At 40.1% G+C, this 17,676-nt stretch overlaps 1 protein-coding gene across 3 annotated transcripts in view; it reads left to right on the plus strand.

Moving 5' to 3' along the window:
• The window catches only part of fam169ab (family with sequence similarity 169 member Ab), a 52,083-nt gene that overhangs the window by 12,763 nt on the left and 21,644 nt on the right, over window positions 1-17,676 (plus strand). For all 3 annotated transcript variants that reach the window (XM_052019325.1, XM_052019324.1, XM_052019327.1), the window contains exons 2-5: window positions 10,219-10,355; window positions 11,453-11,552; window positions 11,970-12,055; window positions 17,390-17,561. In XM_052019325.1, the coding sequence (XP_051875285.1) occupies window positions 10,221-10,355; window positions 11,453-11,552; window positions 11,970-12,055; window positions 17,390-17,561 (493 nt within the window). In that variant the 5' untranslated portion in view covers window positions 10,219-10,220. The remainder of the gene's footprint in view (window positions 1-10,218; window positions 10,356-11,452; window positions 11,553-11,969; window positions 12,056-17,389; window positions 17,562-17,676) is intronic.

Consider the following 17,676-nt stretch of genomic DNA (forward strand, 5'->3'; position numbering starts at 1 on the left):
TTCCAGAATTGCTGTTTTCAATGAAATGGTTTTGGAAAAACAATGAAAATACTGTTTAACATTTCCATTTGTTTGCCCTTTGCCACCCCTCAATGGTTAAAAGAATGATAATTATTTTGGTTTAAATGTTAGTTGGGCAATGATTTTTCCAGTTTCTGTTTCTGCCCAGGGAAGCAGTAGAGGCTACCTCATTTAAATATATTTAAGATACAGTTAGATAGATTTTTGCATAGTAGGGGAATTAAGGGTTATGGGGAAAAGGCAGGTAGGTGGATCTGTGTCCTTGGCCAGATCAGCCACGATCCTATTGAATGGTGGAGCAGGCTCGATGGGCCAGATGGCCTACTCCTGCTATTTCTTATGTAAACCGATTTTTGCATATTGGCAGACAAACTCTGCCCAATCATACTAGCTCACGGAAGACTTTTGAAATGTAACTTCTCTGAATCATTATTGTATTAAAAACGTATTGTATATCGGAGTGAATCTTGTGCAGTTTGGGTCAAATGATCAACGTCTAACCCACCACCTATCAGTAACCTGATCTCTTTTTAAAATAGCTATAAGTACTTAAGTTGTACAGATTTATTTACTAGTTAAAAGAACCTGAGCAGAGGGAGTAGATCAAACCTCCACTCAAGCCTTGTCCACCTTTTTTAATTAGATGGTGAAAGTTCTGCCACGAGTATTCCACTGTACGCCTCTATCCCCAAGTCCTTTGACTCCCTTTTATTGCCCATGACACTAGTTGTCACTCTTGAATATATTTGAGGATTAGCATTCCTCTTCATTGCATCCTCTCCTTTCCAGTCAATGGAACTCCCCTTTCTATCTTATTTCTTCTGGTCAACCCTTTTTCTATCTGTTTAAATTTCAGAAGTTCTTCTAATATTAGGTATCAGAAATTGAGTAGATACATTTTAATCTGTGTTTGCAAGAGTTTTTCAAGAACAAAATCAGGAGATGCAAGAGACAGCAGACATTGGAATCTCCAGCAAAAACAAACTGCTGGAGGAACTCAGCAGGTCAAGTAGTATTTGGGCCTCAGTTCAGGTGGAGTGTCTCGACCCAAAATGTTGACTGTCCATTTCCCTCCACAGCTGCTGCCTGACCTGCTGAATTCCTCCAGCTTTTTGCTCAGAAAACAATCAACCTGCATCTATATAGCACCACCAGCACAAAAAGTTGCAAGGCACTCTACAGGAGTAATACCAAACACATGATTAGTAGATTAGTAACTTTGGAATACAATCTTTAATAATTATATACAAGTGTATAGCAATGTCTCAGAGAATTAATGATACTAGCATGACTTATTGAACTGTTTTGTTCAGTCAGTTTAACTGGGCAAATTCTTACATTAATCTGCTGAAACCTTCTTATGTATCAGCCATAACCTGGTGCTGGCACTTTTGTCCTTTTTGACTCAAACTTGTGGGTTCAAGTCTCTCCCCAGATATGAACATCAGTCTAAGTTGTTCTGCTTCAATGCAGTATGAAAGGATTTCTGCATCATCAGAGATGCCACCTTTCTGATATTAAGCCAAAATCATCTTTCCTTGCAGTTTTAAAAAAAAATGCCTTTCTAGAAATGTTATTGCTGGTCAGTAGCACTTGATGTGGTTTACAGTAATGTGGACATCCATGGAGTTAATCTGCTGACACAACTGTGTAGCTTGTTTGCTGCTACTGACTAGAGATGAATGTGTATGTGGCAATCGTGCTATTTTGAAGAGGAATTTGAATTTCCACTGTGGGATGTCCTGATGTATTTTTAGTCATTTAATGCCGCAAGTGTTACTGCCAATTTGCACACAGCAAGTTCCTACAACTCACACTGTGATACTGACCAGGTAATATATTTTTATTAATGTTGGTTGACTGATTTGAATATTAGTTAAGACACCAGGGTTAAGTCTCTGGTAGGGGCTGAGGATGCAGTGAATAGAGGGAGCTGAGATGGAGTGGATACTGAGGGAGGGGTTGGGGAGAAAAACCCAGGATGGGAAGCTCTGCAAAGGGTGCCAAAGAGGATGAAGTGGGTAAGAACATGCTTGTGTTTGTGTCCATATATGTGTGTGATAAGGATATATCTGCACATGGTTTGTGTGTACATATGTATGTGTGCTATGTCTGTTGAGTAGAATTTAGACTCCAAACATCATTGGAGATGTCCATTTAGTCTAAGACCTTACTCTGGTTAAGACTGGTGTGCAGCAGCTAACCAATGTTCAAAGAATTTGTGCATCAGCATCAGAAAGTCATCCTTCATCCCAAGGGACTGCCTAAGAAGTGAAGTTGCCCCTGGAATGATGCTGAATCCAGAATCTCCTGAATTGGAGCTAAGTGTTTTCATCTGAGCTACAGCTTGTACTGTACTAAAAGTTCTCCTGTCAATTATTGCATTTAAAATTGAGAAAATTTGATTGACACACAGACCAAATATACTTGAAAATGAAGAAAGAAATTTCTGTGGTCTGGTGAAAGACCAGTTCAGCAAGACCAGTCGGTTAATGATTTCAAAGGCTTGGCTGTGTGCATTACCCAATGTCATATTTTGGTCTGTATTCATAATTTTCTCATCTTCCTGAAACTTATTTTACTGAAGTAAAACACTTTTGTATAAATAGTAATATTGTAGTGCACAGTTATTGCTGCCTCTGCATAACTCCTAGGTGACCCTGCTTCAATTCTGACCTCTGGTTCTGTTTGAAGTTTGTACATTCTCCCTGTAACTGCTTGGGTTTCCTCTGGGTGCCCTGGTTTCTGCCCACATCCAAAGACTTCTGGACATTAATTGGCTGCTGTAAATTGCCTCTGAGGTAAGTGGGCAGCAGAAGATTTGGGGAAGGAATGGGGAGTCAGTGGGCATATGTAAGTGAAAAGGTTGTGGGGAATGCATCGAGAGCCAGCATCAACTTAATGGGCCAAATGGCCTCCTACATTGCGAGAGGGGAAGTATTCCTCAAGCTACTGTTTTTGTGGAATGTTCAAAGACATAGCTGCATCACTCCACTGCCTTCATCCACCCTTCCCTGCTCTCACCTCCCAAGTCTCCCTGTTTGTCCTGCATCTGTTTGCTTCACGTGACTGCAGAGCATTTTGTGCAGTCTGGCCTCGGGATGCATCTGAGAGATTCTCAGCATTGGTTAATAGATGGATTTCACTCTCCGACTCTAATGGGTTACATTAGTTTGTGTGGACTGCACCATAGCACATGCAAACACTCTGACATTAGGAACCATTTTTTGCTGTCATGCACAGATATTGGGGTGTGTATTTGTTTTTCCTTTTGCAGCTTCTCACAGGGCATTTCCCAGTGTCTGTGTGCACACAGCTCTTCTGTCTGAATGCTCATGGGTTGTATTTATGCCTCCGGCAACATTCTCCCTGCTCGGCACTGAGATCTTTGAACCAATGGCAGCTGGAACTTGAGTGCACTTGAATGGGTGATATCTATTTAAATTGACAGTTGTGCTGTCTGGATGAGCAAAGCATCAGACTTGCTGAGACAGTTGGCCAGCAAAATGAAAAGTGGAGTGAGAAAATTTATAGCCTAAATGGCCCGGATTCTTCCAGGTGCTCTGAGCACCATACTGCTCTGTTTGTTTAAAATATAGTAGAAGCTCATGGACTTTCCTGATCTGATCCTTCAGGTTTAGATGTCGACTCTCTTTGAAGCTTTATTTTAAACCTGTGAAGTATTCAGAATACGTGTGATATTACCATGTATAATTGTGGATGTTGCTCTGAATACATACAAATGCTAAATATGACGTGGACTTAATGTTAAGACAATGCAATGTTCTCATCTGGTAGAGTGCAATTGTTTAAGAACTAGCTCTGGTGATTCAATGGTTGGATGCTCAGTGTACTGAATTACTGATCATTTCAGATTGATAAGGTGCAAGGTTCATCCCTTGTCAGTATTGACTTAATCATCTTAACTTTGAATGGTTTTGCATAGTTAGACCTGAAACCAGAAGCATTTTATATAAAAACAGAGAGAAATGGCCAGGGCTCTTGCTCCTATCCTATCCCTTGCTTTAAGTGTGTGTGTGTGTGTGTGTGTGTGTGTGTGTGGAGGAAAGATGTCTTGACAGCGTACTGAGACTTAAGAGTCATGTGGTTATCTGGAACAAGTAAAGAAAAGCTGTTTATTTTCTTGGTACAGTGTCCCAGTGTGAGTAGTGCATCTTTGTAGTAGGAGCAAATAAAGAACGGATGTAAAAGCAAGATTATAACCTTTGCCATTTGCTCCTTTCCCAAATGTTGTGAATTTTTGAGTGGATAGATTGCAAAGTGCAGGAGTGCCTTACCATAAGTGCTGCCTTTCAGGTGAGGCATTAGGCTATACGTTTGAAGTACTGTGTGCAGTTCTGGTTACCGCATTACAGGAAGGATGTGGAGGCTTTGAAGAGGGTGCAGAAGGGGTTCGCCAGGATGTATTCATCAGAATCAGATTTATTATCACTGACGTGTGACGTGAAATTTGTTATTTTGTGGCAGCATTACAGTGCAAAGACATAAAATTCTATAAGTTACAAAAACAAATGGTGCAAAACAAAAGGAATAATGAGGTAGTGTTCATAGGTTCATGGACTGTTCTGAAATCTGATGGCAGAGAGGACGAAGCTGTTCCTAAATTGTTGCCTTTGAGTCTTCAGGCTCTTGTACCTCCTCCCTGATGGTGGTAATGAGAAGAGGACATGATGAGGATTGGCTGGATCAGAGTATTAGCTACAAGGAGAGGGACGAACTTGAATTATTTTCCTGGAGCATAGGAGGCTGAGTGGGTGACCTGATAGAAGTAACATTTCTGAGAGGCATAGACAGGGTAGATAATCAGTCTTTTTTTCCCTAGGTGGAAATCTCAAATACTAGAGGGCCTGCATTTAAGGTGAGAAGGAGGAAATTTTTAAAGGAGATTTAAAGGAGGCATGTTTTTTTTATGCAGAGTAGTAGATGCCTGGTTCGTGCTGCTAGGGGAAGTGGTGGAAACGGATACAGTAGCAGCATTTAAGAGGCATTTAGACAGGCATACAGTGGCATGCAAAAGTTTGGGCACCCCTGGTCAAAATTTCTGTTATTGTGAATAGTTAAGTGAGTAGAAGATGAACTGATCTCCAAAAGTCATAAAGTTAAAGATGAAACATTCTTTTCAACATTTTAAGCAAGTTTAGTGTATTATTTTTGTTCTGTACAATTTTAGAGTGAAAAAAGGAAAGGAGCACTATGCAAAAGTTTGGGCACCCCAAGAGATTTGAGCTCTCATAACTTTTTACCAAGGTCTCAGACCTTCATTAGCTTGTTAGGGCTATGGCTTGTTCACAGTCATCATTAGGAAAGGCCAAGTAATGCAAATTTCAAAGCTTTATAAATACTCTGACTCCTCAAACCTTGTCCCAGCAATCAGCAGTCATGGGCTCCTCTATGCAGCTGCCTAGCACTCTGAAAATTAAAATAAATGAGGCCCACAAAGTAGGAGAAGATAGTAAAGCGTTTTCAGATAGCAGTTTCCTCAGTTCGTAATGTAATTAAGAAATGGCAGTTAACAGGAACGGCAGAGGTCAAGTTGAGGTCTGGAAGACCAAGTAAACTTTCTGAGAGAACTGCTCATAGGATTGCTAGAAAGGCAAATCAAAACCCCTGTTTGATTGCAAAAGACCTTCAGGAAGATTTAGCAGACTCTGGAGTGGTGGTGCACTGTTCTACTGCACAGCCACACCTGCACAAATGTGACCTTCATGGAAGAGTCATCAGAAGAAAACCTTTCCTGTGTCCTCACCACAAAATTCAGCTTCAGAAGTTTGCAAAGGAACATCTAAACAAGCCTGATGCATTTTGGAAACAAGTCCTGTGGACTGATGAAGTTAAAATAGAACTTTTTGGCCACAGTGAGCAAAGGTATGTTTGGAGAAAAAAGGGTGCAGAATTTCATGAAAAGAACACCTGTCCAACTGTTAAGCACGGGGGTGGATCGACCATGTTTTGGGCTTGTGTTGCAGCCAGTGGCATGGGGAACATTTCACTGGTAGAGGGAAGAATGAATTCAATTAAATAGCAGCAAATTCTGGAAGCAAACATCACACTGTCTGTTTTTTAAAAAAAAGCTGAAGATGAAAAGAGAATGGCTTCTACAACAGGATGACAATCCTAAACACACATCAAAATGACTACCTCGAGAGGCACAAGCTGAAGGTTTTGCCATGGCCCTCACAGTCCCCCAACCTAAACGTCATCGAAAATCTGTGGATAGACCTCAAGAGCAGCGCATGCAAGATGGCCTGAGAATCTCACAGAACTAGAAGCCTTTTGCAAGGAGGAATGGGTGAAAATCCCCCAAACAAGAATTGAAAGACTCTTAGCTGGCTACAAAAAGCGTTTACAAGCTGTGATACTTGCCAAAGGGGGTGTTACTAAGTACTGACCATGCAGGGTGTCCAAACTTTTGCTTCGGGGCCCTTTTCCTTTTATTGTTATTTTGAAACTGTACAAGATGGAAATAAAAAAAGTAATCTTAAAATATTATAGAAATGTGTCATCTTTAACTTTATGCCTTTTGGAAATCAGGTCATCTTTTACTCGCTTTGCTATTCACAGTAACAGAAATTTTGACCGGGGTGCCCAAACTTTTGCATGCCACTGAATGAACAGGCTGGGAAATGGGGGATATAAACCCTGTGCAGGCAGATAGGATTAGTTTGGATTGGCATCTTGGTCAGCACAGACATCATGGGCTGAAGGGCCTGTTCCTGTGCTGTATAGTTCTATGTACAGAGATACCTGCTGCCTTGGGTGGAAGCAAGATCACTTGATACAGCGTAAAAGCTGAGGAATTCTCCCAGAATACCCCCGATCAGAATTTATACCCAACAGCACCAACAAAAACATTGGTCATTTTTCACACTGCTGATCGTGTGAATTTGCTGGGCACAAGTTCTCTGCTATGGTTGTCTCTATAACTGCTTGGGGAAAATTGAGGTCATGGGAAGTTTTTTTAAATAAAAACTCTCTTTGATAGTAGAGATGCTGTAAACAAAGATTTTTTAAAAATTCCTATTGCAATTTCACTTTCTCTTCTAAAATACTTCTCAACCAATGAAATGTAGTTGGTGTTAGTTTGAGCCTACTGTGTCTCAGCAATGGGATGAATGAGAAGCTGATAAATTTTTTTATGCTGATTTAAAGGATAATAGTTATCTTCAATATCTAAGTATTGTGGAATCCTCCACGTCCACTTGAATGGGTAGAGAGGACTTAAATGTGTGTGAAAGGTGGGTATGGTCAACAATGTAGCACTTCCTGAATACAGGCCATCCCTGGGTAACAAACAGGTTCCATTTTTACAGATGTCTTAAGTTGATTTTGTACGTAAATCGAAAAATACACAAAAATCACTGTAGTAACCATACCTCCATAGTATTGTAATGACTAACATCAAAAACACAAAACTGATGAGAACAATTGCTAAAAGTGGAGAGAGGGGAAACTAGTTCTGCTGTCTGTAGGAATGTACATATGTTGGTTGAATTTAATAATATAGGAGCTCATTCATATGTACAAGTTTTTGTAACCCAGAGATGGCTTGTCCAATATTCCCATTTGTCTAGCTAGATTGTGTTTTAGTACTAGAGGGAAAGCTTGAAGCCTGTCTGATACAAAAACCAAGAATGTCAAGAGTGAGCCAAACTGAGGTTTGTGGTCACTCCTGTAGTCTGCTATTTGAAGCCATGTCCTATAAAGAAACCAGCAGGGAACTGAGAGAACCCAGGTTTCTGTGGAGGCATAAAATCTGATCTCCATGGTTAGATTCTAGCCAGAGTGAGGGGTAGAGTGATTGCAAAATAAGTATGTGTAATTTGCTGCAATTCCCCTGAGATGGTACGAAGTGTTAAACCATCATCTTTTACTCGGTTGTTGTTTTGTGCTTTTATCAAGTTCTTGAAAATGCAAGATAATCCACACGTCACAATATATCAAACTTCAATTTTTTTTTGGTGCAGGTGGATTATATGACATTATTCTGGATGTGTAATTAGACTGCTGGATATTTTCCCCAAAAGACCAACCATCTTTGGGGTGTGGCTCCATGGTACATTCTGTATTCCCTGTGGATGTAGTGGGATGTAAAAATGGTACATAATACATCTAGATTCTTCTATGAGAAGAATTAAGCCTTTTGCAGCATACAACTAAACCAAAAATGTCTTTTTGTAGGTAAGAACATTTTGCAACAAAAATTGTTTGTTGAATTCTAGCTATGGAGTCTGTGATAAATCTTTAATTATACAGATTAAGTCAAAGAACAACCCTTGCATCAGGGCACTAAAATAGTTGTGTTCATATCACTGACTAGACCAGGAATGTTAGGTTGGACATACAGTTTAAACTGAAGGGCTAATTCTAACGCTGTGATCTGAGTTAGAGATGGTCCCCTGGTGGTGGGATGTGCCTTCTGCAGTGCTGAGTGTGGACACTGCTGTTCTCTGGCACAGATGTCTTGATAAGAATTGGAAACTTAAAGAATGCTTTTTAACCATGAACCAGTTTGTGCATAGCTCCTTAATATGCCAGCCCTTTGTTTCTTCCCCATTTAGTATTCGTATTTTATTTGATTGAAAAGTCCTTGACCTGAAACATCAACTCTGTTTCTCTTTCCACAGATGCTTCGGAACTCTGAGTGTTTCTGGCATTTTCTGCTCTACTGTTTGATATTGCACAAAGGCAATAGAAAGAGTATTGCATTAATATGACACTTTACATCAATCCCTCCCCTTCCCACCACCCCGCATCACTGCACATCCCAAAAAAAACTTTGGAGCCAGTGAACTGTAAAATGTAACCTTTACAATGTTAAAAAATACATATTAAATAATATAAGAAATGGAAGTAGGAGAGATCATTTAGCCCTTCGTGCCTGCTCTGCCATTCAATAAGATCATGGCAGGTCTTTTTACCTTGGCTTCACTTTCCTGCACCATAGTCACTTCATTATCATAGTCACTTCTCAGGTGGTGAATTCCAAAGATTGATGAAACTTCTTCTCATCTCGGTCCTGAATGGCCAACCCCTTATTTTGAGGTGGTGCTGTAATGGTGAATTCCAACTCTACATCTGTACATTAATATATGAATCAATACAATGAAATCTTATTTTCTTATATTTTCTTATAACAAAGGAAGAGGCATTGACTCATTGAGTTTATGCCAGGTCTTTGAGCATTCCTATTGGTTCCATTCCCCTCTAGCCTATACTACCTGAATAGTCATCAACTTCCCTCTGATTTCTCCTGCCTTCCACCTCTATCTGCCATATCCCTGGCTGTTCACCCAGCCTGTCGATATCCCCTGAAGCATCTTTGCAACCTCCTCATAATTCACACTGCTACCTAGTTTTGTATCATCAACAAACTTGGGTATCTTGCACTTGGAAATCATCATTTGTATAGGTTATTTCTTCTGGGGACTCCAGAACGGATCTGTGGCACCCCACTGAACAAGCCTTTCGACCTGAAAATTGCTAATTTATTCCAGCTCAGTTTTCTTTGCATTGACTTGTGTCAAGGATTAGTTGATGTATTACCCCCATTACTGTGCACTGCTAGTCTTGTTTAATCTCTTATGTGGCATCTTTAGTGAAGGCTTTTCTGAAAGTCTGATTACACCACATCAACTCGTTTGTCCTTAACTATTTGCTAATTACACCTCTTTTTAAAAAGTCCAACAGATTTGTCAAAGGGGATTTCCATTTCATAAACCCTGGTTGACTCTACTCAAACCTATTACTGTTTTCTAAATGCTCTGTTATCATCTCCTTAATAATAGATTCCAGAATTTTGTTGATGCCAGGTGGTCTCTGGTTCGCTGTTTTTATTTTGTAAATGGTGGTGTCCTGCCTTACATTCTGTAACAACTTGTCTAGAACCTATGGAATTTTGACAGCCAGTGCATCCGCTATTTCTGCAGCTGTTGCCTACAAAACCCTATGCAGGTCACCAGGAGATTTATTGACTTTCAGTCCCATTAATTTCTCCAATCCTGTTTTTCACAAATGATAATAAAGCAGCAAATTATGGTTTGAGCCCATGACTAACAAGAAAGACCCAGTGCAAATTGATTTTTGCAGAAACATCTAACAATCAGTACTGGAAGGAAATGGCTGAAGTTTGAGGAGGTGCTGCAAACAAAGTATTTTTGTTTTTTCTTTGTCCGGCAGGGATGGCATTCCCAGTGGATTTACTTGCTGAGCTGGAGCATGAAGATATTGAGCATTCTGCAGAGGAATACATGTCTAGTCTGCTGTACGGTGACCCTGACAAGCTGGAATATTTCACACTACCCAACAGAAGGAAGGTAGGAAATGCAGCATATCTAGAAGTTTGAACAAAAGCATAGAATGCTGAAAATTCTTGGCAGGTCAGATAGCATCAATGGGGAGATGAAAAATTATTGACTTGAAGCATGATCCATTTATCTTTTGTATATCAACAGGCTTTCTATCTGGTAGTAAAATTGGAGATTGTTTCTTGTGTCCTGTGTAATGACTGGATGGGATATCAAAAGGTGGCTTAGCTAAAAGATTATTGAGTTGAAAGCAAATATTTTAGTGGCTGACTATTCAATTATTATGGGCAATACGGCTGGTGTTGTTCAAAGGAAAAGCTGTATTTTTTTACAGTGGTTATGAGCCTCTACCTCCAATGATTTAGGGGTCAACAAAGTGTGCTTTAGAATGCAGGTGATTTTTTTTCCCCCACCTCTACCTTGAAGAAGCTGCTTAAATGACAGATGACTTTGCTGAGAAGTAATTCCCTAGCCTGCCTGCATCATTGAAAGCTCATACCAAGGTTCCTCTTAGGTGCTTCATGTTTCTAGCGCTTGAGTGTTTCCATCTTAAGTTTTTTTTTGTTGCTTTATTGCTGCTGTTATCCAGATATCTCTTCTGTTGTCAGTGCAGTTGATTGGGAATAAACCTCAGTGCACTTGGCAACAAACTAGCAAAATGTTTGGGGAAATTTTCAATGATCCACTCTGCTCAGCGAGAACATCCAAAAGATGTGGAAGCTGTAAATCTAAAATATAATAGAAAATGTTGGCAGTTTCAGACTACATATGTGGAGAGAGAAACTAACCTTCTATCAGAATGGAAGAATTTGATGTAAAACATTTTTAAGATGCAAAGAATGGTGAGAAGGGAGGGGAAAATATGAGGGAGGGTCTGTATTAGCCATTTTGTTTTACATTGGGTCATTTTATGCTCCATTAAGTTGGATGTTTGCCCTTAATGCAAACTAGACTGCTTTAAAATATCGGCTTGAATTTTGGAGGAAATTATTAAGCAAGAAGAAGAAATCAATGCTAATGGACTAATCTGACTTAGAATGATTTGTGAGAAGAGTTGATTGCATTTTATTGTGTTAACCAATTTGACATGTGGTTCTTGAATGCAGATTCCAGTTAGTCTGTCCTCTATTGCTTTTGTTCCACTCTATGGTGGTGATACGATGTATAAAATTCTGGCCTTGTTTGCTCCAGAAAGTCAATTCACAGGTTAGTGCTGTATTTTTCTAAAAACAATTTCCAATAAATAGGACACTTGATTTTTCTATGCATTTGTGCATTCTCTGCTTATTAATTTGCACTATAGTTGAAAATTGCTTACTGCCACTATGTATTGCATTGGTCAATCACTTTTGTCTTTTGCCTACTTGCATGTTTCTGATTTTCTGCTGCAATCACCTGGTAAACAACTTAAATGTTTGCTTAACTTGTCAAGCATGTCAGTTTTGGAGTCTTTTAATAAATCTAATAATATAGAAGCGTGAAGTATCTCTCATTGATATATGAACTGACACATTAACTACTTGTTTCCCTTTTGACCAAATTCCATAGAACTGTTTGTATACAAATGGAGTAGGTTGTGACGAAGTCAGCATTCATTTCATTTTCTCTTGCTGTCCCTTCAAGCTGTGGCACTGTACCTAGTGGATAGGTGGTGGGCAATTGACGATGTCATCAAAACCTCTGAGTCCTCCCGTCAGGGCCTTCAGCAGGTAAGTTAACTCTCTTCATATTTTTAAGCTTGCACTTATCATTGAAATGTGTGAGTTTAAGTTAGGAAATAATTCATTTAGCAGTGGAATTTTTTTAGATGTACACTTTAATTTGTGCATTTAATTTGCTCCAGAATGTTGTATGTCTTCATTCGTAAATAGAGCTTTTGAGATGTTGATATTTAAATTGTGGTCCAATAAAAGCATTAAGTATTTCCATTAAATCTTGTATAGACAAGATTTGTTGTCTTGTCACTGGCTGAGCCACAACCAGGAAAGTTCATGTCTGATCCCTGAGTTATGCTGACCAAACTGATCTTGATATGAGTGGCCACGATGGTTTACAATTGACCTGAATGCTTTCTAGTTGAGTGTAACTATGAAAAGGCACAGGGAACCATCAAATATGAAAATACTCAAGTGGAGGAGAGCTAATTTCTGGGAGTTAAGAGGATCTAGACAAAGTGGATTGGAATTAAAGAATTAAGGTCTCCAAAGTAACACTACAACTGCCAAAGAGGAGAGAGTATGTACTCTCTCCTCTTTGGCAGATGAGACCCATTCCCACAATGGGGAACGCATGTGGTATAAATGGGTGATTTCAGGCTGTTATGAGAAGTACAGGTGAAAATCAGAGGTTTTGGCAATAGTCTTGCCAAACTCTCTGCCAAAAGAGGAATGGAAAAATCTGGGAACATGTACAAATCAAGAGGAAACTTTTTTAAAAAAGGTATTTGACATCTTTGGCATGCAGTTTGCAAGCAGGAAAGTTGTGACAATTTTTTTTAAGTCACTACTTAATCATCAGCTGGAAAATTGTTGAACATAGAACAGTACAGCACAGAACAGGCCCTTCGGCCCACAATGTTGTGCCGACATAGCTAATCCCTCTTACCTACAGAATGCCCATATCCCTCTATTTTCCTCTCATTCATGTGCCCATCCAAGTCTCTCTTAAAAGCCCCCAATGAATTTGCCTCCACCACCCTATTAGGCAATGCATTCCAGGCATCCATCATTGAGTAAAAAAAATGTACCCCTTGTGTCTGTTCTGAACCTACCCCCTCTCACCCCTCTACTCTCCTCATAATTTTATACACTTCCAACAGATCACTGCTCAGCCTCCGCTGCTCTAGAGAAAAGAGCCCAAGTTTGTCCAGCCTCTCCTGATAGCACATGCCCTCTAATCCAGGCAGCATCCTAGTAAACTCCCTCTGCACCCTCTGTAAAGCCTTGACATCCTTCTTACAGTGAGGTGACCAGAAATGCACGTAATACTAAATGTGGCCTAAGCAGAGTTCTATAGCGATTCATCATAACTTCTTGACTCCTATACTCAGTATCTCAATTAATGAAAGCAAGCATTCCATAAGCCGCCTTAACCACCCTATCTACCTGTGTAGCTACTTTCAATGGGTCATTGGACTTGCACCCCAAGGTATCTCTGCTCTTCAACACTTAAGGGTCTTGCCCTTAAGAGTATACTGCCTCTTGATATTAGTCCTACCAAGGTGCAACACCTCACATTTATCTGGGTTAAACTCCATCTGTCATTTCTCTGCCCACATCTGCAACTGATCTATATCACACTGTATCCGTCGCCAGTCTTCTACACTATTCACAACTCCACCAATCTTGGTATCGTCTGCAAACTTACTAACCCAGCCATCAACATACTCATCCAGGTCATTTTATGTACATCACAAACAGCAGAGTTCCCAGTACAGATCCCTGCAGAACACCACTACTCACAGGCCTTAGGCCTGAATAAGTTCCTTCACCCACCACCCTTTGTCTTCTATGGGCAAGCCAGTTCTGGATCCACACCGCCAATTCCCCACTAACCCCATGCATCCGAACTTTCTTGACTACCCTATTATTTGGGACCTTGTCAAATGCCTTACCTTGTCAAAGTCCATATAGATGATATCCACAACTCTAGCTTCATCAATCTCTCTCGTCAATTTGTCAAAAAACTCAACCAGGTTAGTAAGACACAACTAGCCCTGCAAAAAAAAAAAGCCACACTGGCTTTCCCTAATGAAGCCATCGGATTCCAGATGCTCATATATCCTATCTAAGAACTTTCTCCAGTAATTTCCCTCAACTAACGTGAGACTCAACGGTCTATAGTTCCCCGGATTTTCCCTTGTTCCTTTCTTAAATATAGGAACAACATTAGCCACTCGCCAGTCCTCCGGGACCTCACCCATGGTCAAAGAGGACACAAAGATACTGGTCAAGGCCCCAGCAATTTCCTCTCTCACCTCCCTCGGTAACCTGGGGTATATCCCATCGGGCCCCGGGGACTTATCCATCTTAATATTGTTTAGGAGACCTAACACTACCTCCTCCTTGACCTCTAAATGCCCTAACATGTTTATGCCCTCAGTTCCAACTTCTGCGTCCTGCATGTCCCTTTCCTGGGTAAGTACGAAGAGAAATACTCATTCAGAACCTCACCCATATCCTCTGCATCCAAACATAGATTCCCTTCTTCATCCTTAAGTGGTCCTACCCTTTCCCTCATTATCCTCTTATTCCTTACATAGGTACAGAATGCTTTTGGATTAACTTATGACATCAAACTTTAGGAAGAATGTCAAGGAGTTGGTGCAGGGAAGATTTGCTAGAATGCTATAGGAATGAAAACTATGTGGATGCAGGGAGAAGTGATACCGCTTAATAGAACATTACCCTTCCAAGCTGAGGCTGAAGCAAGTAGTTGGGGCAAAATTGCGAGACCTGCTTTCCATCTAACTGTTACAGGAGTGCTTGTAGACACAAGGTGTAAACAATGGAAAATACACTTTTTGAAGGAATTCAATTAAGAAAATTCAAGCCAAGAAATAATGCAGACACTGCTGGAGTCATTTGAGCTATCAATGAAGTCTTATTATAACAGTTCCTGAAGAATGGTTGCTGGGAGTGTCCTACTAGAAACGTATAAGGGGAACCTGAGGGGAAACGTCTTCACTCAGCGGGTGGTGCAAGTGTGCAATGACCTGCCGGTAGATGTGGTTTTAATTGTAACATTTAAGAAGTCTGGATAGGTACATGGATGGGAGGGGTTTGGAGGGATATAGTGCCAGTAGATGGAACTAGGCAGAAGATCAGGTCAGTATGGACTAAATGGGCCGAAGGGCCTGTTTCTGTGCTGTAGTACTCTGACCCTATGAAAGAAAGGGTACCCACTAAAGGGACTGCAGCTCTATTATCAGCTCGCTTCACTGATAATTGGCTCCTCTCTCATGCCGATTACAAACTACATATTCAAGTCTCAAACCTCTATTTTTTTTTGTTGTTTGGTTATAGTAATGAAGGTTGTAACCAATCTTTTTTTTAAATTATGTAGATCAATCTCTCCTGCAGCAGTCGAAAATGATGCTCTTGAGGATCAAACTCTTAGTAATTTTGTGAAGATGGAATGAATCTGGAGATTTTGTCACTTTGTCATCAGCCAGCTGTGGTTTTGAAACAGTGCAGTTTGAAATGGCTGTATTTGAGGTGTTATTAATGAGTGACTTAGAGTAAATTAGGGCAAAAAAAAGAGTTGCAGGCCTGAATTCTAACAACTTTAACCTGAGATTCTATTAGCTCCAAACACATGAAAGACATGATCACATTTACTTGTTACATAAATCTATAGCGGGGTTAGAAAAGCATTTGTTTGGCTTACTTTTGTTTGCATGCATTTTGGAGATGTGCTTCTCACAATAGATTCTGCGGCTAATTTATAACATACTTCAAAATACATCACTTAATAATGTGGTAATGCTGTTAAGGTGTTCCATATTAAATTGACTACTACTAAATGGTTCTGAATCTTAGAAATAAGATGGAGAAATTTTAATGATCTGCAAGTGCTAGATGGAATAAAAGAAATAGTTTTGTTTTAAATGTTGGGAGATTAAAGTGTTGTTTGGAGGGTGTCCTTGTACATAAGTCACTAAATATTAACATGAAGTTATAGCTAGCAATTAAGAAGGCAAATAGCATGTTTTCCCTAACTACGAGAGGATTTGAACACAAAGTAAAGACATTTTACTGCAAATTACATAGGGAGGGCCCTGCTGAGACATACTTGAAATGTGGTTCACAGATTTAGTCTCCTGACCTGTGGATGCTCTTGTGATAAAGGGAGTGCAACAAAGGTTTGCCAGATTGATTCCTGGGATGAGGGGATTGTTTTAACAGAGTAAGCAAATTGGGTCTACAGTCACTGGAGATTAAAAGAATCTTATTGAGAAGAACAAAATTCTTGAGGGCTTTGCAGAAAAGACATGGGGATAATATTTTGAATTTTCACTTCATGATGTATCCTAGTTTGGTTATCTGGAATCAGTCTCATAATAAAGGGTGAGCCATTTGGGACTGAAATGAGTAGAAATGCCTTCACTCACAGGATGGTGAATCTGAGGAGTTCTCCACCCAAGAGGTTGTGTAGGATCACTCGCCAAATATAACCTGGAGGTTGATGGATATTTGGCTGTTGATGGAATTGAGGATGTGGAGTTAGTGCACTAAAGAAGTAAAAGATCAACCATGATCTCATTGAATGCTATTCAGTGAGGAGGCATGGGGGCCATGTGGCTTCCTCTGCTATTTCCTATGTTCTGACGAACTGCTATTAGGTGGCTAGAGAAAAACAAAATACAAATATTTCAAACCTCCAGCTTCTGCAGACTCGATGAAATAATGACTTTTTGGGAAAGGTAGAGGGATTTTATGACCCTTTTTTTGTAGGGTTAGGTTCTTGACATCACCAGTTCTCTGTGGAAATATTGATTTTCTTTTTTTAACTGTATACACACACTGTGGAATGATAGTTACATTGATGTCACTTGGTGGGACATGCAGTGCTGGGTCTGTTTAATGAGCATCTACCATAACACAGCAGTCTCCTAATGAAGGCATCTTTTGGTATTGGTTTATTATTGTCACTTGTACCAAGGTACAGTGAAAAGCTTGTCTTACAAACTGATCGTACAGGTCAATTCATTACACAGAGCAGTTACACTGAGTTAGTACAAAGTGCATTGATGTAATACAGGTAAAAACAGTAACAGTACAGAGTAAAGTGTCACAGCTACAGAGGGCAAAATGCAGAGAGTGGAGGACATTTGTATAATTGTCTGCAAAATGAATTCAAGTCCCAGCCCTTTGGCTTCCATTGTGGTCATGGGGGTAATTAGCAAACCATCTCCTTTCTGGCTGCTGCTTGTATTGTCGTTGTATGCAGCCCAGTCAAGTGTATTTTGAGGCGGTCTTTGAGTGAGTTATCTTTGAAATGCTGTCACTTTTAAGTTTACTAACATGTTTGTGTCTCAATAGGTAACTTCACTCGGGGAGCGAATTGTTCTGTATGTTTTGAATCGCATCATTTACAGAGCCCAGGAAATGAATGTTGATGAGCTCCCTTTCCTTTGCCATGGTGCCAATGAGTATGCTAAAATTCTCTGGAAGTCTGGAAAAGCAATTGGCTTCTACTCCATCAAGCCCACAGGTATGTTGCATGTGATTTGGGTTGCTCACTGGGGAGAATAGAGGCTATGGAGAGAGTGTAGAGGAGATTTCTTGGAACAATAGCAGGGCCTTTTGTGGATAGGCACAGGATTGTT

Source organism: Pristis pectinata, chromosome 7 (genome assembly GCF_009764475.1).
Source record: "Pristis pectinata isolate sPriPec2 chromosome 7, sPriPec2.1.pri, whole genome shotgun sequence".
NCBI classification, from domain to species: Eukaryota; Metazoa; Chordata; class Chondrichthyes; order Rhinopristiformes; family Pristidae; genus Pristis; species Pristis pectinata.